This window comes from Physeter macrocephalus, chromosome 20 (genome assembly GCF_002837175.3).
Source record: "Physeter macrocephalus isolate SW-GA chromosome 20, ASM283717v5, whole genome shotgun sequence".
Lineage (NCBI taxonomy): Eukaryota > Metazoa > Chordata > Mammalia > Artiodactyla > Physeteridae > Physeter > Physeter macrocephalus.
The window spans coordinates 57,123,097-57,142,284 of NC_041233.1; the positions used below are offsets into that span (position 1 = coordinate 57,123,097).

At 52.2% G+C, this 19,188-nt stretch overlaps 1 protein-coding gene across 5 annotated transcripts in view; it reads left to right on the forward strand.

Annotated features, from left to right (window-relative positions):
* PAX2 (paired box 2) overlaps positions 1–18,562 on the forward strand; it is a 77,216-nt gene extending 58,654 nt beyond the window's left edge. For 3 of the 5 annotated variants that reach the window (XM_055081052.1, XM_007101559.3, XM_007101556.2), the window contains 4 exons: positions 1,486–1,612; positions 15,480–15,581; positions 17,853–17,939; positions 18,422–18,528. In XM_055081052.1, the coding sequence (XP_054937027.1) occupies positions 1,486–1,612; positions 15,480–15,581; positions 17,853–17,939; positions 18,422–18,498 (393 nt within the window). In that variant the 3' untranslated portion in view covers positions 18,499–18,528. Of the gene's footprint in view, positions 1–1,485; positions 1,613–15,479; positions 15,582–17,852; positions 17,940–18,421 lie in introns of all 5 variants that reach the window. The other 2 variants (XM_007101555.3, XM_007101557.3) reach the window with 1 other exon arrangement.
* Positions 18,563–19,188: the final 626 nt, after the last annotated feature.

Sequence of the window (19,188 nt, forward strand, 5' to 3'; positions counted from 1 at the left end):
CCTCCACGCACACACCAGGACAGCCCCCTGTGCACACACTCCGACGCGTGAGCACACACCCATCGGCCCCCCCCCCACTACAGCCCAGGCCAGGCCCACGGCCTCAGCACAGCACAGCCTGCCATGTGTGCACACTCGGGCACACACCCGCACGCACACGCACCAGCGCAGCCGCACAGACTGCACAGCGCAGTTCCACTCTAGGACTCCAACAGCTCCCAGCCATTCGCCTTTCTCCCCGCCCGTCCTTTTATCCCGTAAGCTGTTTGTCTTCATAAAACAAAAATCAAAAGTCTTTTTAAGGTGCCCTGAGCCATAAACCAACAAAGGAGGAGCCGGCGGAGGCAGGCGGCTTGGTGCACCCTCCCCGAGTCCCCGGCTGTATTACAATGAATAACCTTTATTTACTTTCATTAGACTATTAAACACCAGCACAGTCATTTTTCCCCCTGAAACTCGGAGCAGGGCCCATAAAGCAAATCCGAAGCCTAATTGAGTTCATTTTAATTTCTCTCCGATCACAGCGAATTACTCTGGTGATAAATCAGGGGGCAGCTTCACCCCCAGTAGAAGGCCTAATTTGCAGCTAATTACAAAACTGATTTCTACAGGAAGATCAATACGAGAAGGAATTGGAAATGACGAGGCAATCCTGTCCAGCCAGGGAGGGGAGGGGGCCCTCTGGGGGGGCCAGGAAGCGGAAGGGAAAAAAAACGGACCCGAAAGAGCAGAAAATCAGTTTTAATTTAACGTAATATTAATCAGAGCAACTTTTCCTGCTTCGTGCGGGCTCCTGGTCAGCCCAGCTCTGGGGTCTGGCTTGGCGGTGGCTGCAATAAAAAGGCAATTACCCGAGTGTTTCAGGAGGACACCCTTTCAGAGTCAATGACTGGCCCCCTCCCACCCTTCTGTTAGCCATGTGGACTCTCCCCCTCCCCAATTTCATACCCCAGTGCACAGGCAGAGAGCGAGGGGCCCGTGAGGCAGTCTTTGTTTGTTTTTTAAAAAGGGGCTCCAGCACCCGGTCAGCCAGCCCAGCAGTGCCAGGCTCGAGGCCCCACTAGGCCCTTCCCCCAGCTACTGCCTCTGCCATCATGTCAGGGTTCGCCCCTCCTCCCCAAGATTCCCTACCCCTGGGGGACCTTAAAACACCACTTGCCTCTCAGCAGGGGGATTCCCACTGCTAAACCCCGCCTTTGGGGCTTCTTAGACAAGAGATGCTACAGAGATGTAAAGGGTGCTGGGATACCCGCCGAGAATGTACAGGCTGCACCTCAGCTTCCCAGAGTCAGGCCTGCCCCCACCCACACACAACTCTCCATCATCCGTCGAGCCCGCCCCTCCCACACTCCCCGCCCTCTGCCTGGCCGTCTCCTTCCACCCCATCTGGGAGGGCTCCCCGTTCCTCCTCCCCATCTGCACACCAAGCCCTCTCTCCGCGTGTGTACGTCAATAGTGAGTTGTCTCTTTTCTCTCTCCTCCCAGGGGAACGAGTACTCCCTCCCAGCCCTGACCCCTGGGCTTGATGAAGTCAAGTCAAGTCTATCTGCATCCACCAACCCCGAGCTGGGCAGCAACGTGTCGGGAACGCAGACATACCCCGTTGTGACCGGTAAGGGGGCTTCCAGGAGGGTGGGAAACTGCTTTCAGTGGGGGGCGCCTCAGCCCATGCCATCTGGGGCCCAGCGTGACAAGTGGGCTCCCTGCCATGATCTCTGTAGAGAGAGTGAGTCTCCAAAACCCAGGGTGCTTCCTGAACAGATGTGTGCAGATGTGGGAGAAAAAACCGCGGTCAGGGTCTCTGTACGCTTCAGCCTGGAAAGGTCAAAGCCAGGGGGGGCTAGGGCTGGTTCTTTCTGCCCATCCTGCTGCCTCTTTCTTTGCCTTTTCTCTTGCCTCCACCAAGGTGGCTGGAATTATGAGCCTCTTGTTAGGATGTGTGCAGGAGAATGAGGGCAAATAGGCCGGGCTGGCAAGAGTGGAGCTTGAGTGCCCAGTGTCGAGTCTCCACTCTCCTGTGTCCCCAAGGCTCCTGGGGGACCTGCTTTCCTCTCCTCTGGGCAGCCTGGTGTGCCAAAGCTGTGGCTTTGGGCTTCAGAGCGTGGCATCTGGCTATGTGGTTATAGGTAAGCTCAATTATTTCAGCCCTTCTCCAGCTTCCCAGAGAAATCACTAAGACCAAGGCTTGATTTCAAGGCCAGGCAGGGTCCGGCCCATCCCTCAGTCAAAATGCACGGGGAGGGGGCACCCAATCCAGGCGCTGGCATGGATGAGGGAGGAACAGCGGAGGCAGCTAGAGGGGAGGAAGGCTGAGGTGCAGCACAGTGTAGAGCCCAGCTGATGAAGCTCCAGGCCACAGAGCTGAGGGCTGTGGAAGGCGGCTGGCACTGCAGAAGGGTTTCCGGGCCAGGAAAGTGCCCAAGTGGGAGAGACACACATTGAGGTGTTATTAAAATTCACCTAATTATTCTGGAGACGCTAAAGCCAATGTGCCGTTTGTTCCTTGGGAGACAGAATGATTGAGAAGGGTCTTGGTGGCGATTGGGAGACACTGAGGCGTTACCTGCCGACAAGGCGAGTGGAGGCGGCCTAGGGACCTGGCAGCAGCCAGCGTCACCAAAGGCAGGGAGCGGGCATGGCCCCACTGGAGGACAGCGCACTGGTTCTGACTTGGAGCTGTTCTGAGCACGGCTCAGGTCTGAGATGGGCTGCGAGTGGCCACCTGGCCTCCACCTGGGGGGCTTGGGAGAGCCTTGTTGTTAGCTCTCCCAGATTCTCCCTAAGGGGTGTCCTGGTACAGATGTTTCCAGCCTGGACAGAGTTGAGCTCTTCGGCTAGGCAATCAGAGGTTGAGTCCTGGGAGTGTCGGAGACCTAGATGGGCTTTTGGGAGTGACAACATAAGCTGGGTCAGGATACAGCCTATGGTCAACCGGTCCTCGGCAAGAACCCTCCACAGCCCAGTTCGGAAGCTCTCTGAGCTGTGGGTATTCTGACCCAAGAAAGAGTGATGGTCCAGGCCAGGCCGTGTTTCTCCTGATCTGCTGAGAGTTACAGTGGTCGCTTCCCAAAAGTGGCCCACCCCAGGCAGCAGCAAAACAGAGCCCAGGAGACTTTTCTCTAACCCCAGCCGTGCTTCCTTGGGCCCAGGGCCACAGTCTAGAAGGCAGAGGCTTCCTGGGGTGGAGAGAAGGATCTTTGGGGTAGGGTTCCTGCAGCAGGAGAACTCAGGCTGGTGCAGAAAAGTGCCTCCACCTTGAGCATCCCCCGCCCGCCTCCCCCCCGTGGCCCTGGAACGGTCCCAGCTCAGCCTGGGAACATCTCCGGCTGATCCATCTGGATCCAAGTGTGAGAAAAGTTCATTTCAGACCCAGCTTGACATTCCCAGGTGGCAAGTTAGCACTAACATCTCAATCTGTATGCGACATTTCAATCAAGCCAGGAGTAACAAAAGCAGAACCATTAACATTCGGAGCTGTTCACCAGTGGTAATGACAGGGAAACTCGCTCAGAAACTGGAAATTACCAAAAAGAGAGAAGTGTGTGGAGAAGTAGAGGAGGGGTGGTGGGAGGGGGGAGGGGGCAGGGAATGATTTTTCTACACTTAGGCCAAGATCCAATGTTTGGATTAATGGTGCCATTACCCGAGAAAGGGCTACAGATTATGCTCATTCTTAAAATGTTTTTGCTGGCAATTAAATGGCTGCAGTTATTGATCTTTGTTGATTTTACGTCCTCCTAATTTGCATATCTATTAAAGATGAATGATTCATGATGTGTTTATTATGGGGATGAACAAAATTTGCTGGAGGTACTGTCAAGGTGAGAAACAGGGCGGTGCCCAGAGGCTTCATGGATCATCTCAGGAATGGGTCCAGCACATTAGCCTTCAGGCCAGGACTTTGCGGGTAGGGGTGAGCAGTGATGTAGAGAGCAGACCAGAGAGGTGGATTTCGGGTGAGATTTTCTAGAAAGATGTTGGCATCTAGAACTGGGCTCCAAGAATAGCTGGGATATGGGAGGGGCTTTTGGTGTATTTGTAAAAATCGCCCTCCAAGATTCTTTAAGAGTTTATTTGGTTGGAGAGTATGAAGGGCTTTGGTGGAGGAGGAAGAGGGGAGGCACTTTCCGGCAGGTGATTCTGGCGAGGGATGTGCTACAGGTGAGAGAGCAGGAGGGCATCCTGTGACCACAGCCTGGCTTGAGTGTGCCAAGATGTTCAAGGAGCCCTCTTCATCCCCCACATCCTAAACCCCCAGCTCATCTTCTTCCCCAGGGACAGGCAGCTGAGGCTGCAAACCTTTGGGAATGAGTCCTGAGGAAACCAGCCCAGGAAGCCCTAGCCCAACCTGAAGAGCCGACCTTATTGATATTCCTGCCACCTCCTGGCACTGGAGGCTGATTTCAAACTTCACCAGCCACTTGATGCAGCTGTTCCACAAGGTCAGGACTGAGAGGAGAGAGGAGCCTGGACTATTGTGTAGAGGGGAGAGTGGGGCCCAGTGGGCCGGGACACAGCTAATCACTTTGCAGGCAAGTGTGGCTGCCAGAGGCCGGGGCTCGGCCCAAAAGATTTTTCTGAGTAGTGTTTGCAAGTTCTGCCGAGATTTTAATTTCACCGCATCACAACTCAGCAAGCTGCCGAGTCAAGCTGGTTATTTAAATTTATCACCCACTTTCCCTTCCCGCCGCTGGGCTGCTCTAGCTCAGCAGCATCTCTTCTCTCCAGCCCACTGCTCTAGGCTGCTGGTCTGGAACGGAGCTGAGTCTCTCCTAAGTGATAAGGAAAAAGGGACCAACTAGATGAGGGAGTGGGTGGGGGGCACTCTGGCCCCAGGCTTCCTCAGGTTGTCTGGCTGTGGCTGGTACCTTCTACCTCCTTCTTACCCTTCCAAAGGACCCCACAGTGGGCTGCCATCAACCCCTCAGTGGTCCCACAGGCCTCTGGGTCAGGGCCTCTTCAGTGAGGACTCTGACTCCAACTGTGTGCTGGTGCCTTCACGTCGCCTGTCGCTGGTAGAAAAGAGCCCGCCTTCCTCATAGCCTCCTCACCTTGACTCCTCCCTTCCTGTGCCTGGCCAGCTCTGCAGCCATAGAGGGGATCTTGGCAGTGATGTTGATCTAGGAGAATAAGATGAATACTAGTTTCAGGAGTCCCAAAGTCACTTGGAGATGCTTCTGAGAATTCTGAGAGTCCCTTCACCTGGCGAAAATCCACCCTGATAACGAGAGCGAGTTCCCTGCCCTGGAGCCCAAATGGAACGAGACAGTGCTGGAGGAAGTCGGGGATGGTACCGCGGTTCTCCATGCTCACTCTAGAAGCCGAGGGATGCACCAGGCCCCAGAGCTGCTACACCAAGTGAGCAGGCTTCACTGGCCTCTGGTGAGGCTCACTGCCGAGCACTGGGAGAGCTTTGTGCAAGTGTAGTCCTCGCCATCCTCATTTCAGTCCCAGAGGGGTTATAGAGGAATGAGATTGATATCTAGAAACAAGGCAGGCTAAACTCACTGAAACACAGCTGGATAAATATAACAATGAGAATTGCTACCACACAACCAAACCTCACCCTCTGGTGCAAGAAATAGAGGGAGACCCAAAGCCAGAGCAGCGTGAGAGGCTGCTGGCATCACACTGGAGGCAGACCCTAATTGGGGGAGGCTGGGGTTGTAAGAGACCAGACAGAAAAGATGACCTTGGGCCCCAAAGAAGCAGGAAAGGAGAAGTCAGCATTCCCCTGAGTAAAGCCAGGGATGGAGCAGGACAATGCTATCTATGCACGGGAAACACACAAACTCATCCCAGGGGCTCAGGAAAGCAAGGGAGGGAAAATAACGTCTCCATGAGAAATGGAGACCCCCAAGCCTGACCCTGAGTCCAAATTTATACCATGAGGATGTGGCGGGAACCCCCAGCTAAGAACTTTCATAAAAATTTGTCTAGGATAGTAACCCACTCGGAAACCCCAGCAGGAACAAGGGCAAACCTTCCTTGCAGAGACATTCTACAATCCAGGGCACATGGGACTCCCACAGAAAAAAAAAAAATCCATCACTAAAGATGAGCTCACTATAAAAAATTACACACCTCATATGAATACAAACTATCATGAGGGAGAGTTAGCAGAAGCAATATACAGGACAGTTAATACCCCTGAGAACTAGAGATAATAGAACAATCCAAAAACAACTATAATGTAAGCATTTTTAGCATTCTAAAAAAGATAAAAAAGAAGTATGTTTTGTGTTGATCACAGATCTTGATCCCACATCCCCTTCCCCACCACTGCTCAGCAAATTGTCAGATAATGGAGATCTTAAAGGGCAAAGAAGGCACCTACAGCACATTGTTTTGGGACTTGGAGGCATGGAAAGAGAGGAGCCCCAGGCAGCCCTGAAAGTAGAGCCTCTCCCCTGCTTATCCAAGTTCCCAGACTGCTAAGTCTCAGCAGAGAGTCTTCCCTTTTCTTTGGAAAAATGTCTGAACATTAGAGCACTGTAACAGGGACAGTCCATTCCTCCCTCATGGGGGAAAAAAAAAAGCCCTGTCAGCTTCCCCATACTGGTGGGGAGAAGGTGGTTTTATTCAAGAGCTTGGGAGAAACTTCTCTTGATGCCCGGAGACTGCAGCTCTGCCGGAATCTGTAGCTAAGATCCGGGAGGAGATGTGGATGCGTCCCAAGAGGGGAGCGCCCACGGTGGGGAGAGGGAACAGAAGATGGGGGTCTCCTGGAAGCTGGCCAATTTGAGCAGAGGTGGAGGAGGCCAGTAAGGCAAAGTTCAAAGAAAAGCAGGGGCTGGCCCCCGGGGCCTAGAGAGAGTAGTATGGGCTCGGCTTCTGAGAAAGGGTTGCAGACTCTTAGAAGTTCAGACTCCTTACCCACATCTAGGATGGTTAGTGAAGTGGCCTTTTAGCAGATAGAGGTGTGGACCCTGGGAAACCCTCCTCCTCCTGCTCCAGGAGTCCTGAGGACCTCTAGGAAGTGCCTCTTTCCTGTAGTTAACAACCCCCTTCCAATGCGACTGCATTTCCCTCCATAAAACAAACAGCTTAGCCCTTGGCCAGCCCCTTGGGGGAGGAGAGGGCAATAAAGGCTGAGAAATGTTTCTGAAGGAGGCTGGGAGTCTCCTAGCCTTGTCTGTCAGCTCAAAGCCCGTGATTAGCTGAGGAATTTAGGGCACAGACATCAGAGTTCCTCGCCAACCTTGAAAGGAGAGGGCTAGGGCAACTTCAGACACACGGCAAGTCGGAGAGCCTGTTGCTGTGGAGGCCAAACCAAGCCAGAGGGCTTCTCCTCAGCTGAGAAGGCCCACTGGGAAGAGGCTAGCCTCTCCAAACATCCCTGAGGCCTCCAGCCACATCCCCAAGGACCTCCAGCCCCCAGACCTCAGCTCTGATTTAATTACAGGGGCATTTCCATAGCAATGAGACATTGACAGATAATGTGGATGCCCTGGGTCTGCAGCCTAGGGAGTCACTGGATCAGGGCTCTTTCCCTTCCTTCTTTATCCAGTCCACCCCTAGAGGGAAAAGATATTGCAAAGAGAAGACATTAATTTACTCTAGGACTGGGAGAGTCAGGTCAAATTTGAATAGAACAAAAGCTGTGCCACCACAATCTCCAGCCCCAGTTCCACACCCATGTCTGTGCCCACCAGCCATCCCAGCAGTGACGGGCTTCCCTCCCCAGCAGGGTGCCTTGGGCAGAAGCACGTGAGGCTGCTATTGGAGCTACAGAGGGAAGGAGAGGCATGAGGAGCAGGAGGAAGGTATGAAGGGTACCCGGGCATCTTAGCAAAGATGTAGTTCTATGGTCTTCTAAGCTGAGCTCAGCTTTGGCCCATTACCTTGGGCCTTACCTCTTGACTCCTTCCTTCATCTCCTCCCTCTGTCCATGAGACCCAAAGGCTGAGCACACCAAATGGACTGTGCTTGGCCCCCCACGGCATGGTCTCACTAATTCATTTAGAGATCAAGGAGAGAGGACAGTTTGAATTTGAATCAAAATATTTTTGAGAAATCAACGAGCTTTATTTCAAATGCATGTAGTAGCCAACTACAAAAAAGTGTTGCCTAGTAGAAAACACTGGGCACTGTTTTCATGGATAGCTGGGTTATAGGGAATCTTTCTGCTGCTGTAGATATTTAGAGATGCTTGGGGTGTCCCAAAGGAGAGCTCTCCAAAGGGTGGGATCCCCCAGTACTAAGCCTGTTTACTCCATTATTCGGCACTTTCTAAGAAGAAAAGTTTGGCTAAGTAAAAGTGAAGTCAGCCAACCCAACCTTTTCTGGATGACCAGAAACCCTAAAGAGGGGTGTCCCAGTGAATGTTACAGGTATGTATGGGGACCAAGGGCTCAGAAATGTCCTGGTGGCCTCAGAGTCACCTAGGTAAGACCTAAAAGCCTTTTTCCCCCAGAGAGCCAGCCATCCACAAGGTGACAGGAAGACCTCCCACCCTCGTCAGGGTGATCAGAATCCTTCCTTCCCCTGCTCAGGACAAACAAGCCAGCACTTTTTCAACCCTGAGCTTTGGGAGGCAAGCCCTGCCACTATTGTTACTTCAGAGAGGGCTTTGCACACCTTCAGCCTGAAATGCTCCCCTCTCCTTCTCGGGGGCCGCTGAGCTGGCGGGCAGGGCGGAGGAAATCCTGTGGCAGGCTCGGAGAGCAGCCTGATGCTCCGGCAGCTTAAGTGGCCGTTTTCCTTGGGATTAGGGTTTCACTTACACAGAGCGCCTGAAAAACGCTGCGCTTTCGGAAGGATTAGAGCTGACAATTCAGTGCTCTCAGAGAACAAAATAAAGCCGGAGAGGAACTGGGAGACCTGGAGTATCGGGAGACTGTGCAAACAGGCTTAACCTCTGCCCACCCAGCACGAGGGGCTCTGAGCCCATCAGTGAGCTTGGGCCCAGCCTCCAGAGTGCCAGCACCTGCCCAACTCCAGTCTTCCTCTGCCACTTTCTAGCGGAGCCAGAGAGGGTAGCCTGGGGAAGTGAACCATGGAGAGGGCTGGGATGTCTTCCTCTCTCTCCGAGCCTGTCTCCTCCTCTGTAAAATGAGGGAGTAGACTAGAGGATAGTCAAATTCCCTTTCAGCCCTGAGAATGTGATTCTCCCCAACACTCCCTATCCTTATTCCACGATCCTGAGGCTGCAGCTCCATTCATGGTCCAGCTGAGTTAGAAGGAGCACCTCTTGTGGGGCCCTAGGCCAGCAGGCTACCATGGCCCATGAAGGGCTGCATGCTGGGAGAAGGGGTCGGAACAGCATGACTGGTTGTGTCCAGTTGGTTGGCTGTCGAGGTGTAGACCTTACTGAGCCCACATAGATCTGGGCAGCATCCCTGCCTAGGACACACCGGGGACTAAAGGTCCAGCTGTGGGTGGGAAGTGAGATCGGCTGGGAGTGCAGCCGCCCTGAGCTGCAAGCACAGCCCCGTCTGCCGGAGCCCAGGGCAGGCCAGCCTCGGGATGCAGAGCTATGGGGCCAAGACAGAGCCTGGGGCTGGGGACCTTCATACAGGCACCTCTGCCCCCCAGGAGAAAACTTCCAGAGAATTTGGAAACCCCGGGAAATAAGGAATAAAATGAAGTATGTAGAAAGCTCTTCCCTTCTCCTTTTAAAGCATCTTTTACAGATTTAAAGTTTGTTACTTTGGTGTATTCTGTATAACTTGGATTGGTCATAAAGTGATCATAATTGGTGTAGTAAATGCAAGTGTACAGTATATTTAGGCAGTAATTACAAATTTAATAACTGTATTCTTGGAAGTATTATAAATGCTTGTGTCAAATTCACGCACAGACTGTCAACCTTGAAGCAATCTAATGTCTTCATTTTCACGACCTTATGAGACGCAGACACAACTTGAGGTTAGGGTAGTAAAACAAGAGTTATGTTTTTTGGCCTTAGGGTCCTCCATAGTGTCAAGTGGATAGCAAAAGTGCTCATTTTCAGAGAAAGATACTGAGGGAATGCATCTCTAAACTGATTGACTATAACTTTTACTGTATAAATCTGTGTCTAATAAGTCTGTTGTCTTGCCATCACTGAACTAAAGCATCTCTGCTGCTTTGGCAGCTTCCTTTTTATTATTTCCTTGGTCTTCTGGATGCTGACATTTGCCTTACTTGAGATAAGCCTCCCTACTCCTTCACATGTTATTTTACTATTCTTTGTATGATCTGGTTTATTGGTCCAATTCAAATAGTTTCAAACAAATCAGTGTCTTTCTTACACCAAAAAACAAAGGTTCTTTGGTCTTTTATAAACACTGCTTATTAATCTTTGAGTCATGAATACTTTTGAGAACATGATAAAAGCCATCTAGATATTACATATATGTATCTGTAACATCATATGTATAGCTTTAGATGGACTCCCTGAAGCACATCCATGACATCCTACAAGATTGGTGAACCCCAGTTTAAAACACTTGCTGTAGAAAATGGAAGAACCTGAAACATGCAAGAAACAAGAAGCGACAAGATGTTCTGTTATAGGAAGGATTCGCTTAGCATAATCCCAGGTTACTTTCCTGGGCCAAATACCTATTTTCTGGATCTACATTATTTGAGAATGTCATTCCAGAATCCATTCCCAAGTATAAGGCTTGTTCTGTAGTCCAGGTCCTGTCATCTACTGGCTGTGAAATCTTGGATATAATACTTAACCCCTCTGAGTTTCAGTTTCTCATCTATAAAATGGAGATTAAAAACAGATCAACATCATAGGTTGATATGGGAATTAAGTGAGATAATACATAGAAAATATTTAGGACAGTGCCTAGCATGATAGTAGGTGCTCAGTGAATGCTAGCTAGTCTAGGTGCAAGCAGAAACACAACTCTGCCCTTGCATCTTAAGACCTGACAAAATAGCATAAATTATCCGGTGACTGACATTTTCGTAATAAAGTCTTTCACTTTGCTTTTCTCTGTACTTGTAAGAGGAACTGCACTTAGATTCTCCAAAACAGTTGATTTGATCTGGCCCATTTGGTAAGGAATGTCTGACAAAAGTGCACTGTCTGATTCAGATGTAGTGATTGCTATAGAAATTGGCTTTAGAATCTTCAGGGACTTCTGCAGTTGAACTGAGAAGACATCCTCATCAAATACAGTGCTTCTAACACTTCTGGGTACTTTAGATTCTCAACTACTCCTGTTTCTTGAAGAGCCTCTTTGTTTTTCAGAAAACTCTCCAAAGAGATTGATACTCCACCCCATGGGGTTTTACTACAGACTTTCAGTGTCAATATTTCATTCTTTGTGTCCTGTTTTTCTTGCCTCATCCTAATGACAGCAGTGACAATATGAGATTTTGCTTGTCAGATGACTTCTTTTTCCTTTTCTTTGGCTCTTTTGGGGAGTATCTGACTTCATGTTATCATTAAAAGGCAGTGTGGTACAGACCTAGCTTCACACTTTGGCTCTGTCAGTTACTAGCTCTGTAGCCATAGGAAAGTCACGATGCCTCTCTGTGCCCCCATTTTCTCAACTTTAAAACAGGATGTGAGACTGATCATCTTGAAGGCTCTTCCATCTTTAAAACTTTGTAATCTTAGGAAGCAGTTATCGAACATGAAATGCCCATCCTCTTGTAGCATGTGGGTTCTTATCCATGTGTAATTCTTGGTGCTGCTTTCATGTTCCTGGCATTGTCAGTGAGCAAAGCAAATGCTTTACTGCTTCCTATCGTCTGTCGGATGACACATATTTTATAACTGATGTATTCTGCTCTGAAGCTATTTTTCTCCTCTTTCTGCACTTTTGCCTGTTTGCTTGAAGGAAGTGGCTGTGCTGTCATACAGTTTTAGAGTCTGTCTCTGCTCCCCTTTGTCCACCCATCGGTAGTAATGCAAGGCCCAGTACTCTGTGGATTCTTCCTTGCACAGATTCCATTACCCATTCATATTCACTCACTGAAAGAAGTTTGCTCGCAGAATGCTGCTGGGCAAATGGTATGACAGTCTTAGTAATTTGAAAACTTCCTGCAGTGTGTGTTTTCCGTTATTGACAATGGTGTTCCAGAAGAATATATGGCTCTGGCAAGAGTTTGGTCAATTTGTTCCTGTTCTTCAGGTGTCACCTGTGTGCTAATGAAGCCATTGAGGGTGCTTTGTATGCAGTGGCTTATACCTTTGTTGGCTCAGGGGTCCTGAATGGGCACCTCTTGGTAGTGATGCTGTACTGATGTTACAGAATCCAGTGATACTGTAATGATGTTACAGAATCCGAAGCAGCAGAATCACAGCCGTATGCTTGCATGCTTTTTCCTCATCATGGGTCTCTTCTCTCACACTTAAAAAAAATGCTTGAATAGCACTTCCCAGATTTAGTTTTTAAAATAGAATTTGGAAATGTGTCTCTCAATCAACAGTTCTGTGGCTGACTTTCAGCAGGCCAAAGTTTCTATATGCTGGAAGTTGGACCATTTGCAAGAGAAAGATCCAGTGGAAATAAACACTGCAGTGGGGTGCCTCCAGGTAGCTGGAAACACCTTTCTAGTCATCCCACATTTCCTCTTCTCTCCTGAAGCTAAGTAAGGGATTGTGTGACACAACCTTAGAGTACAAGGAATTTGTGTGTGAAAAGCTGAGCGAGCTATGCAGCTGAAAATCAGAATTCAGATGCATCTAAATTCCTATTTATTGAGAAAGAAGCATCCTTCTCTTCCTGACTGCTTTGTGGACATTAGGATCACAAGACCAAGAATTGGATTTCTGTATTTTTCTATTCAAAACCTCTACATCCTCACTAACTCTCCTCTGTCTTAGGCCTTTTTTGACAACGAAATGCCATATTATTAATCTCTCTAGGAATTGATAGATGTTGCTGACTTGTCCACTTGAAGTCCTCTCCACTGAGAGATGGTCAGGAGGAGTGTACATTTAGTTGACAATAGAAGTCAATGAAAGAAAACCCACACAGAGCAAACACAGATTCTCTCTGCTATCTCTCTGGGAGTTCAAAATGATCTCTTGTTTGACAGTTCTACTCTGTTGTTTGTTCTTGAGTTTTAAAATGTAAGGTATTAGCTATATTAATAAGTAGAGAGAAAATCATTCCATTGCATGATAAAGCTGAGTCACATCATATGAGCCCCTCACTTTCATCATCCTGTATAAATCTTTCATCATCTTATAAAAATTCATGATCCATTGTTCAAATTATTTGTAGAAAAAAAGCAGATTCAGACATTTACATTTTGCCCAGCTTTTACCTCTTCAAAGGACACCAACATATATGAAACAGAAAACAATATAACCCACCTGGAATTGGCTATTAAGTCCAATAGAGTGATAGAGAATTAATCAGTACGTTTTTATTGAGCATCTACCATATTCTCAACTGTATGGCAGAGCAGAAGACAGGGCCTGCCCTCCGTTTGATTATGATCTGTTTGAGGAGGAAAACAACAGGGCTGATGTTTCATGGACTGTAGTGACGTGGTAAACCATGGAGCACAGACACTATAGAAGTTTAGAAGAGAGAAACTTCTCCGATGGGTAGAATAGTAGGGGTTTTAAGCCTTGAGCTTATAAGGGAAGGAAAGGGAAACTATAGCAAGAAGAAGAAAATGAGGTGGCAAAAGCAGAGATTTCACAGCATCCAAGCCAGTGAAAACAGTCACACCAAACCAGAAGGGGTGAGAATCAGAGCTGAGAAAACTGGGTGGGGAAGAGTACCTGGGAGGCTTTGAATGCCTGGCAGAGTGTAGACTGCCAGAGAGACACCCAAACTGTAGACTACAGAGAATCCATGATAGCCCTTACAAGGGAAGTGATGTGATGAAAGCAGCGTTTCATGAGGGCTAGCCAAGCAGCCATGTGAGGGATAGACTGAAGGAGAAGAATGTGGAGGCAGGAAATACAAGCAAAAAAACTGTTGTGGCAGACCAAGGGCAGGTGCTCAGGCGCTGAGCTGTGGAGGTGGTGGAGGAAATGAAGGTGGGACAGATATAACAGATATTGCTAAGGAGAATTGACAACACCCAGCGACTGACTTCAAAGCTGGGCGTGCTATGTCAAGAACGACTCCAGAGGTTTTGGTCTGATGGTCTTCAAGTAGGTCAGTAGAACTGACTGGGGGGAAGGTGATCTCTTTTATTCCTGTCAGGGTTGAGGTGACAGTGGGACAGCTAATGAAAAGGTTCACAGGCAGCTGGGAATGCAAAAGCCTGAGCTGCATCTCTGTCTACTTAAGGAAGGATGAATCATTCAGATGTGCTAAGGTAGCGGTGAGGAAACTCACACGTTTCAGGAAAGTTGGAGGTGAGGTCGACTTTAAGGGGAGAGTGGCAAGGAGAGAGAGAAACGCTTTGGAATAGCCATCGGGAGGATGAGGTCTAGGGCAACTGGTGAAAAGAAAGTGGGCCAGAGATGCCTAGTTCTGTGCCTTCCTCCAGCCACACCTCTTCCCAGGGTTGGACAGAGGCACTAGAGTGGGAGAGTGGCACTGGCTGAAGAGGAGTGTAAGGGAAATATGGAGAGGAGAAAGGGGACCCAGGACCCAGGAGAGGATGAAGTAGTCTCTAGGGCATGGAAGTATGGGAGAGGACAAATTTATTGTCATTAGAGATTGGAGCATGCTAAATTGCAAAGAAGGCGGTGACCGCTTCATGGCGATGGAGGGGGCAGGCAAGGAAGGGGGGCCGTTCAGGTACAGCTGTGTTCCAGAGATATCTGTGGACCATGGGTATCTCCCTAAGATTGGCTCGCTTTGCCTTCACTCCAGGATACTAGGAAAGCCCTTCCTCCCACTCTCCACACTCTAGCTAATAGACACCTCCAGAGACAGAAGTCTAGCAGCTAGTGGGGAGAGCAGACTTTGCTCATTGGAACTTGATCTGATCCATTTGCACTGTTAGCTCAAAGCTCCTGATTTGCTTCAGGGATGGTTTTCTATCATTTAAATGCCATGAACACTGACAGCAAAATAGCCCACTGGCTGGCCCCCCACTCTTCACACCTGCCAGGCCCAGCACCTGCAGCTTCACTTGGAGAGGAGGAGGAATACCCATCAGCTCCTGTACAGGTGCTGGTGGGGTGTCCTCCAAGCCTGAAGGAAAGATGGGGTGTTAAAGAGGGGAGAGGTGAGCGAGATGATAGAGGTCCATTTGGCTACTGGATAGACCACAGCTGAATATCTCACTGGAAAGGAGGAGTAAAACCAGGTCATCTCCCTCCCTTCTCCATCTGGGTTTGGGCTACAAAGAGACACAAGCAAAGGCAAACACACATACACACACGCACACAGAGACACACAAAGAGCTACACAGAGCAGAGGTGCATACACGCAGCTGATCATAGGACATTTAGGTAAGCTTAGATACATGTAAGGGCACACCTGGACCTTCTCATTCAGGTGTGCCCCTACATGTCTGCGCTCAGCGCTTTCTCTTCCATGGAGTACCCTTGTGTGATCAGAGGCAGGCCCCTCTCTTCCAGGCCTCACCCCTTCCCCTTTGTGTTTTTCCAGGTCGTGACATGGCGAGCACCACTCTGCCTGGTTACCCCCCTCACGTGCCCCCCACTGGCCAGGGAAGCTACCCCACCTCCACCCTGGCAGGAATGGTGCCTGGTAGGTGACAATGCTGCAGCTGCCTAATTTAGGTGGGAGTAGCTAAACTGTGGGTGAGCTGCTGAGTGGTCTGTAGTCTGAGGCTGGGGCTGGGGGAGACCCAACATCTCCTCCCCTGCAAACCACTGCTGTTCTTTCCCTCTCTCTCCCTAGAGGCTGCAGCCGGGGTCCCTCATCCTCCCTCATGAGTAATCCAGGGAGGGGACTTGCAGAAGTGCTTGCAGTAGTGTGTGCACCCTTCTGTACGTCCTGGCCCCTCCGCAGTGCCCACCCACCCCAGCCTGTGCCCGGGAGCATGCAGCCTCAGCTCCACACACAGTGCCCCAGCCCACCCCCAGCCAGCTGACACTGCTTGGAAGAGTCTACCCTGGTTTCCATGGAAACTTGGAGCCAAGAACCATTTCCAGGGGCATGTCTGTCACTCAGACAAAGCCACCCTGGTCCACACCAACCCACAGGGAAGACCAGTGTCGAGAGCCGACCCCACCCCAGGGAGAGAAGGGAGTTATTCCCTAAGGAAAGAGGAACAGAAGACAGACTGTGGCAGGAACCAGAGAGACTGGCTTCAGAGAGAGACAAGCTGGAGCTCCTCCACATCTCCTGAGAGGAGCCCTGGGCCCTCATTGCTCCTGGGAGCTCTGACCCATCCCCATCTGAGAGGAGCTGGGTTTGGGCTGTGTGGATCAGAGAGACAAGAGGCCATATTTGGGGTCTGGTGACTGCAGCTGGAGGTTGCTCTCCCCAACCCCTCACCCCAGATTGGGAGCTGGGCTTGAAGCCAAAGAGAGTTGAAGTTCCTATTCACACAAGCACCAAAAAACTCTTGTCTTAAAGAGGATGAGACTCATTGGGCCTGCTTCCTGTCCTGCTGGCTGCCCTCTGTGTGCCCCTTCCCTGAAGCTCAGCTCTCATGGGGGGGAGGATAGAGTAGGGTGACTGGCCCCATTCCTGGACCGTTCATTCAGGGACAGCCCTGGGTAAGCAGAGGTGGATGTAGGGGGCTGGCCAAGAGGGAGATTGCTGCTGGGTGTTGTAGAATAGGGGCTGAAGGGAGTTGGAGGAACTGGGTAAGGAGAGCTGCTGGTGTGGGTGAAGGTATCCCTGCCCAGATTTGGGGTAGGGCGAATGGAAGTGTTGGGTGCCAGGAGATTCTTCAGGGAAGGTTCCAGCAGTGAGCAGGTGGAGGCTGGAGGAGGTCTTAGAGAGGCGGGGGGGTGAGGGAGGGGGGAGTCTGCAAGGGGATGGGGATGAGGGGAGCCTCAGAGAGCTCATGGTGGCAAGGGGGGAGTCGTTAAACAGAATCTAGTGCTGATGAGGAAATTACACTTGTTTCATTAGCGATGGGGAAGGAGATAGCTCAGTTCCTCTTGGTCACAGTTGAGCTCAGAAGCTCATTATCCTGCTGCACGCATGCTTTCCCTCCTCGTCAATAAACAGGCTTTCCAGTGGCTGCATCCCCCACCCCCACCCCAGCTCCCTCTCCGAGAGGGGCCCCTTCTCCTCTACTTAACCCGCGGTTAGGGATCACTGTAAACAGTCTGGGGTCATCACACAGGAGAAAGGGCGAGGGGGAAACCCGGAGGCCTGGCCTTTCTCCCGCGAAGGAAGGGAAGCAGCTTCCGACGGCTCCCAGCCCACGGGGCCCTCCGCTCACCGCTTGAGAACCGGCGGGCAGTCCACCTGCCTCCCGCCGCCTCCTTCCCCTGCTGCGTGGCCCACCTATCAAATCTCTAGAGGGAAAGGAGGGAGGGGGGTGTTTCCCAGCAGAGCCCCCACCCCTTGTACTGGCACCATGCTGAGATGCCATTCTCAGGACTTTCTGGGACAAAGTGTCCCGAGGGCCTGTCTTCGCCACCCTCCCCCGCTTCCACCCTGTGGGGCTGTGGCTCCTAGAACCAGGGTTTCCACTAAAGAGGCCCTGGCCCGCAACTCAGCGGCGTAGGCGCTCCTGGACCCGGGACAAACCCTTCCTGGGTGGCCCGGAGCGCCTCCGCGGGGGGAGCCCCAGGCGGGCACCGCCCCGCAGTTACCTCCACGCCGGTGTGCGAGGCGGGTCGGTGCTTTTGCGCGCACACGCACACACACACCCCATGGGCTCCCCCCATTTGGACCAGGTGGATTGTTCCGCCTCCACCCTGCCGTCCGCCCGCAGTGGGCATTACCCTGCCCGCTGCACCTGAACCTCGGAGACGGGGGAGGCCGCTGGCCGGGCACGTCGGGTCCGCTCTGGCGTTGCGCGTGTCTGATCCCCACTCCCTCGCCCTCCCGCAGGGAGCGAGTTCTCCGGCAACCCGTACAGCCATCCCCAGTACACGGCCTACAACGAGGCTTGGAGATTCAGCAACCCCGCCTTACTAAGTGAGTACGCCACCTGGCTGGCCGGCGGCTCAGCGCTTCCGTCCGCCCGCCGGCCAGCTCGGCAGTGCTGCTTCCGGACGCGGGTCCGACTCCCCGCGACCCGCCTTTTGGGTGCCCAGCCGGGCAGGCTCGTTAGCGCAGCACTGAGGCCCCGGGATCCCTAGAGGACGCCCGCGCCTCCCGCCCCTTCCTAACTCTCCCCTCCGCTCCCCTCCCCGTCGCTGGAAGGCTCTGCGCCGCCCCCACCCTCGGGCCCCCTGAAGGTCCGCAGTCGGGCGGCGGCCGTCACCGATCGGGTCCCTCTCCCACCCGGTGAATGCAGCTCTCCTGGGGGCAACCAGCCCCGCAGCCCAGCCAGTGCCTCCCTGCCCGGACCCTGCTAGACCCCAGCCCGGGGAGGTCTTTGCTTTGCTTTTCTTTCCTTTTTTGTTCTCCTGTTTGTCCTCTCACCCAGCCCATTCTTCTCCTGTGTTAACTTCCAGGTTCCCCTTATTATTATAGTGCCGCCCCCCGGGGCTCCGCCCCTGCCGCTGCTGCCGCTGCCTATGACCGCCACTAGTTACCGCGGGGACCACATCAAGCTTCAGGCCGACAGCTTTGGCCTCCACATCGTCCCCGTCTGACCGCCCACCCCGGAGGGAGGGAGGATCGACGCGACAAGAAGCCTCCCGGCCACCGCCCCAGACCCACCCCATCCCAGGACCCCTACAAGCCCTTCACTTCACCCCGTCGAAGGCCGGACAGGACGGGTGGAGCCGCGGGCGGGACCCTCAGGCCCGGGCCCGCCGCCCCCAATCCCGCCCGCCGCCCCTCCCCGCCTGCCTGGACTGCGCGGCGTCGCGAGGAGGGCCCGATCCAGCTCATCCCCGCCTCGCCCGAGCCGACCCGGGAGCCGACCAGCCACACCGCCGGACTCTGGCCGGGCCGCCGCTGCGCGGGGGACACGTTTCTGTGACACACAATCAGCGCGGACTGCAGCGCGGCCCAGCCCCGGAGCAGCCCGCCTCGGACGCTCCGGCGCCGGGAGGCTTCGCTGGGCAAAGGAAATTAGGAACAAAACGATGTTCTGCAGAAGGGGGAAAAGCCTCCTGCCAAGCCCTCGGGAAAAAGTCCTCACCCCGGCGCCAACCGGACTGCCCCCACCTGTGCCCTGCCCAGAAGGTGGAATGGAATGGGGGCGTGAGGGCCGGGCTCTAGGGACGGGGACGGGGGCGGGGTGGGAGGGGCTGGGTTGTCAGGTGTTTCCAAG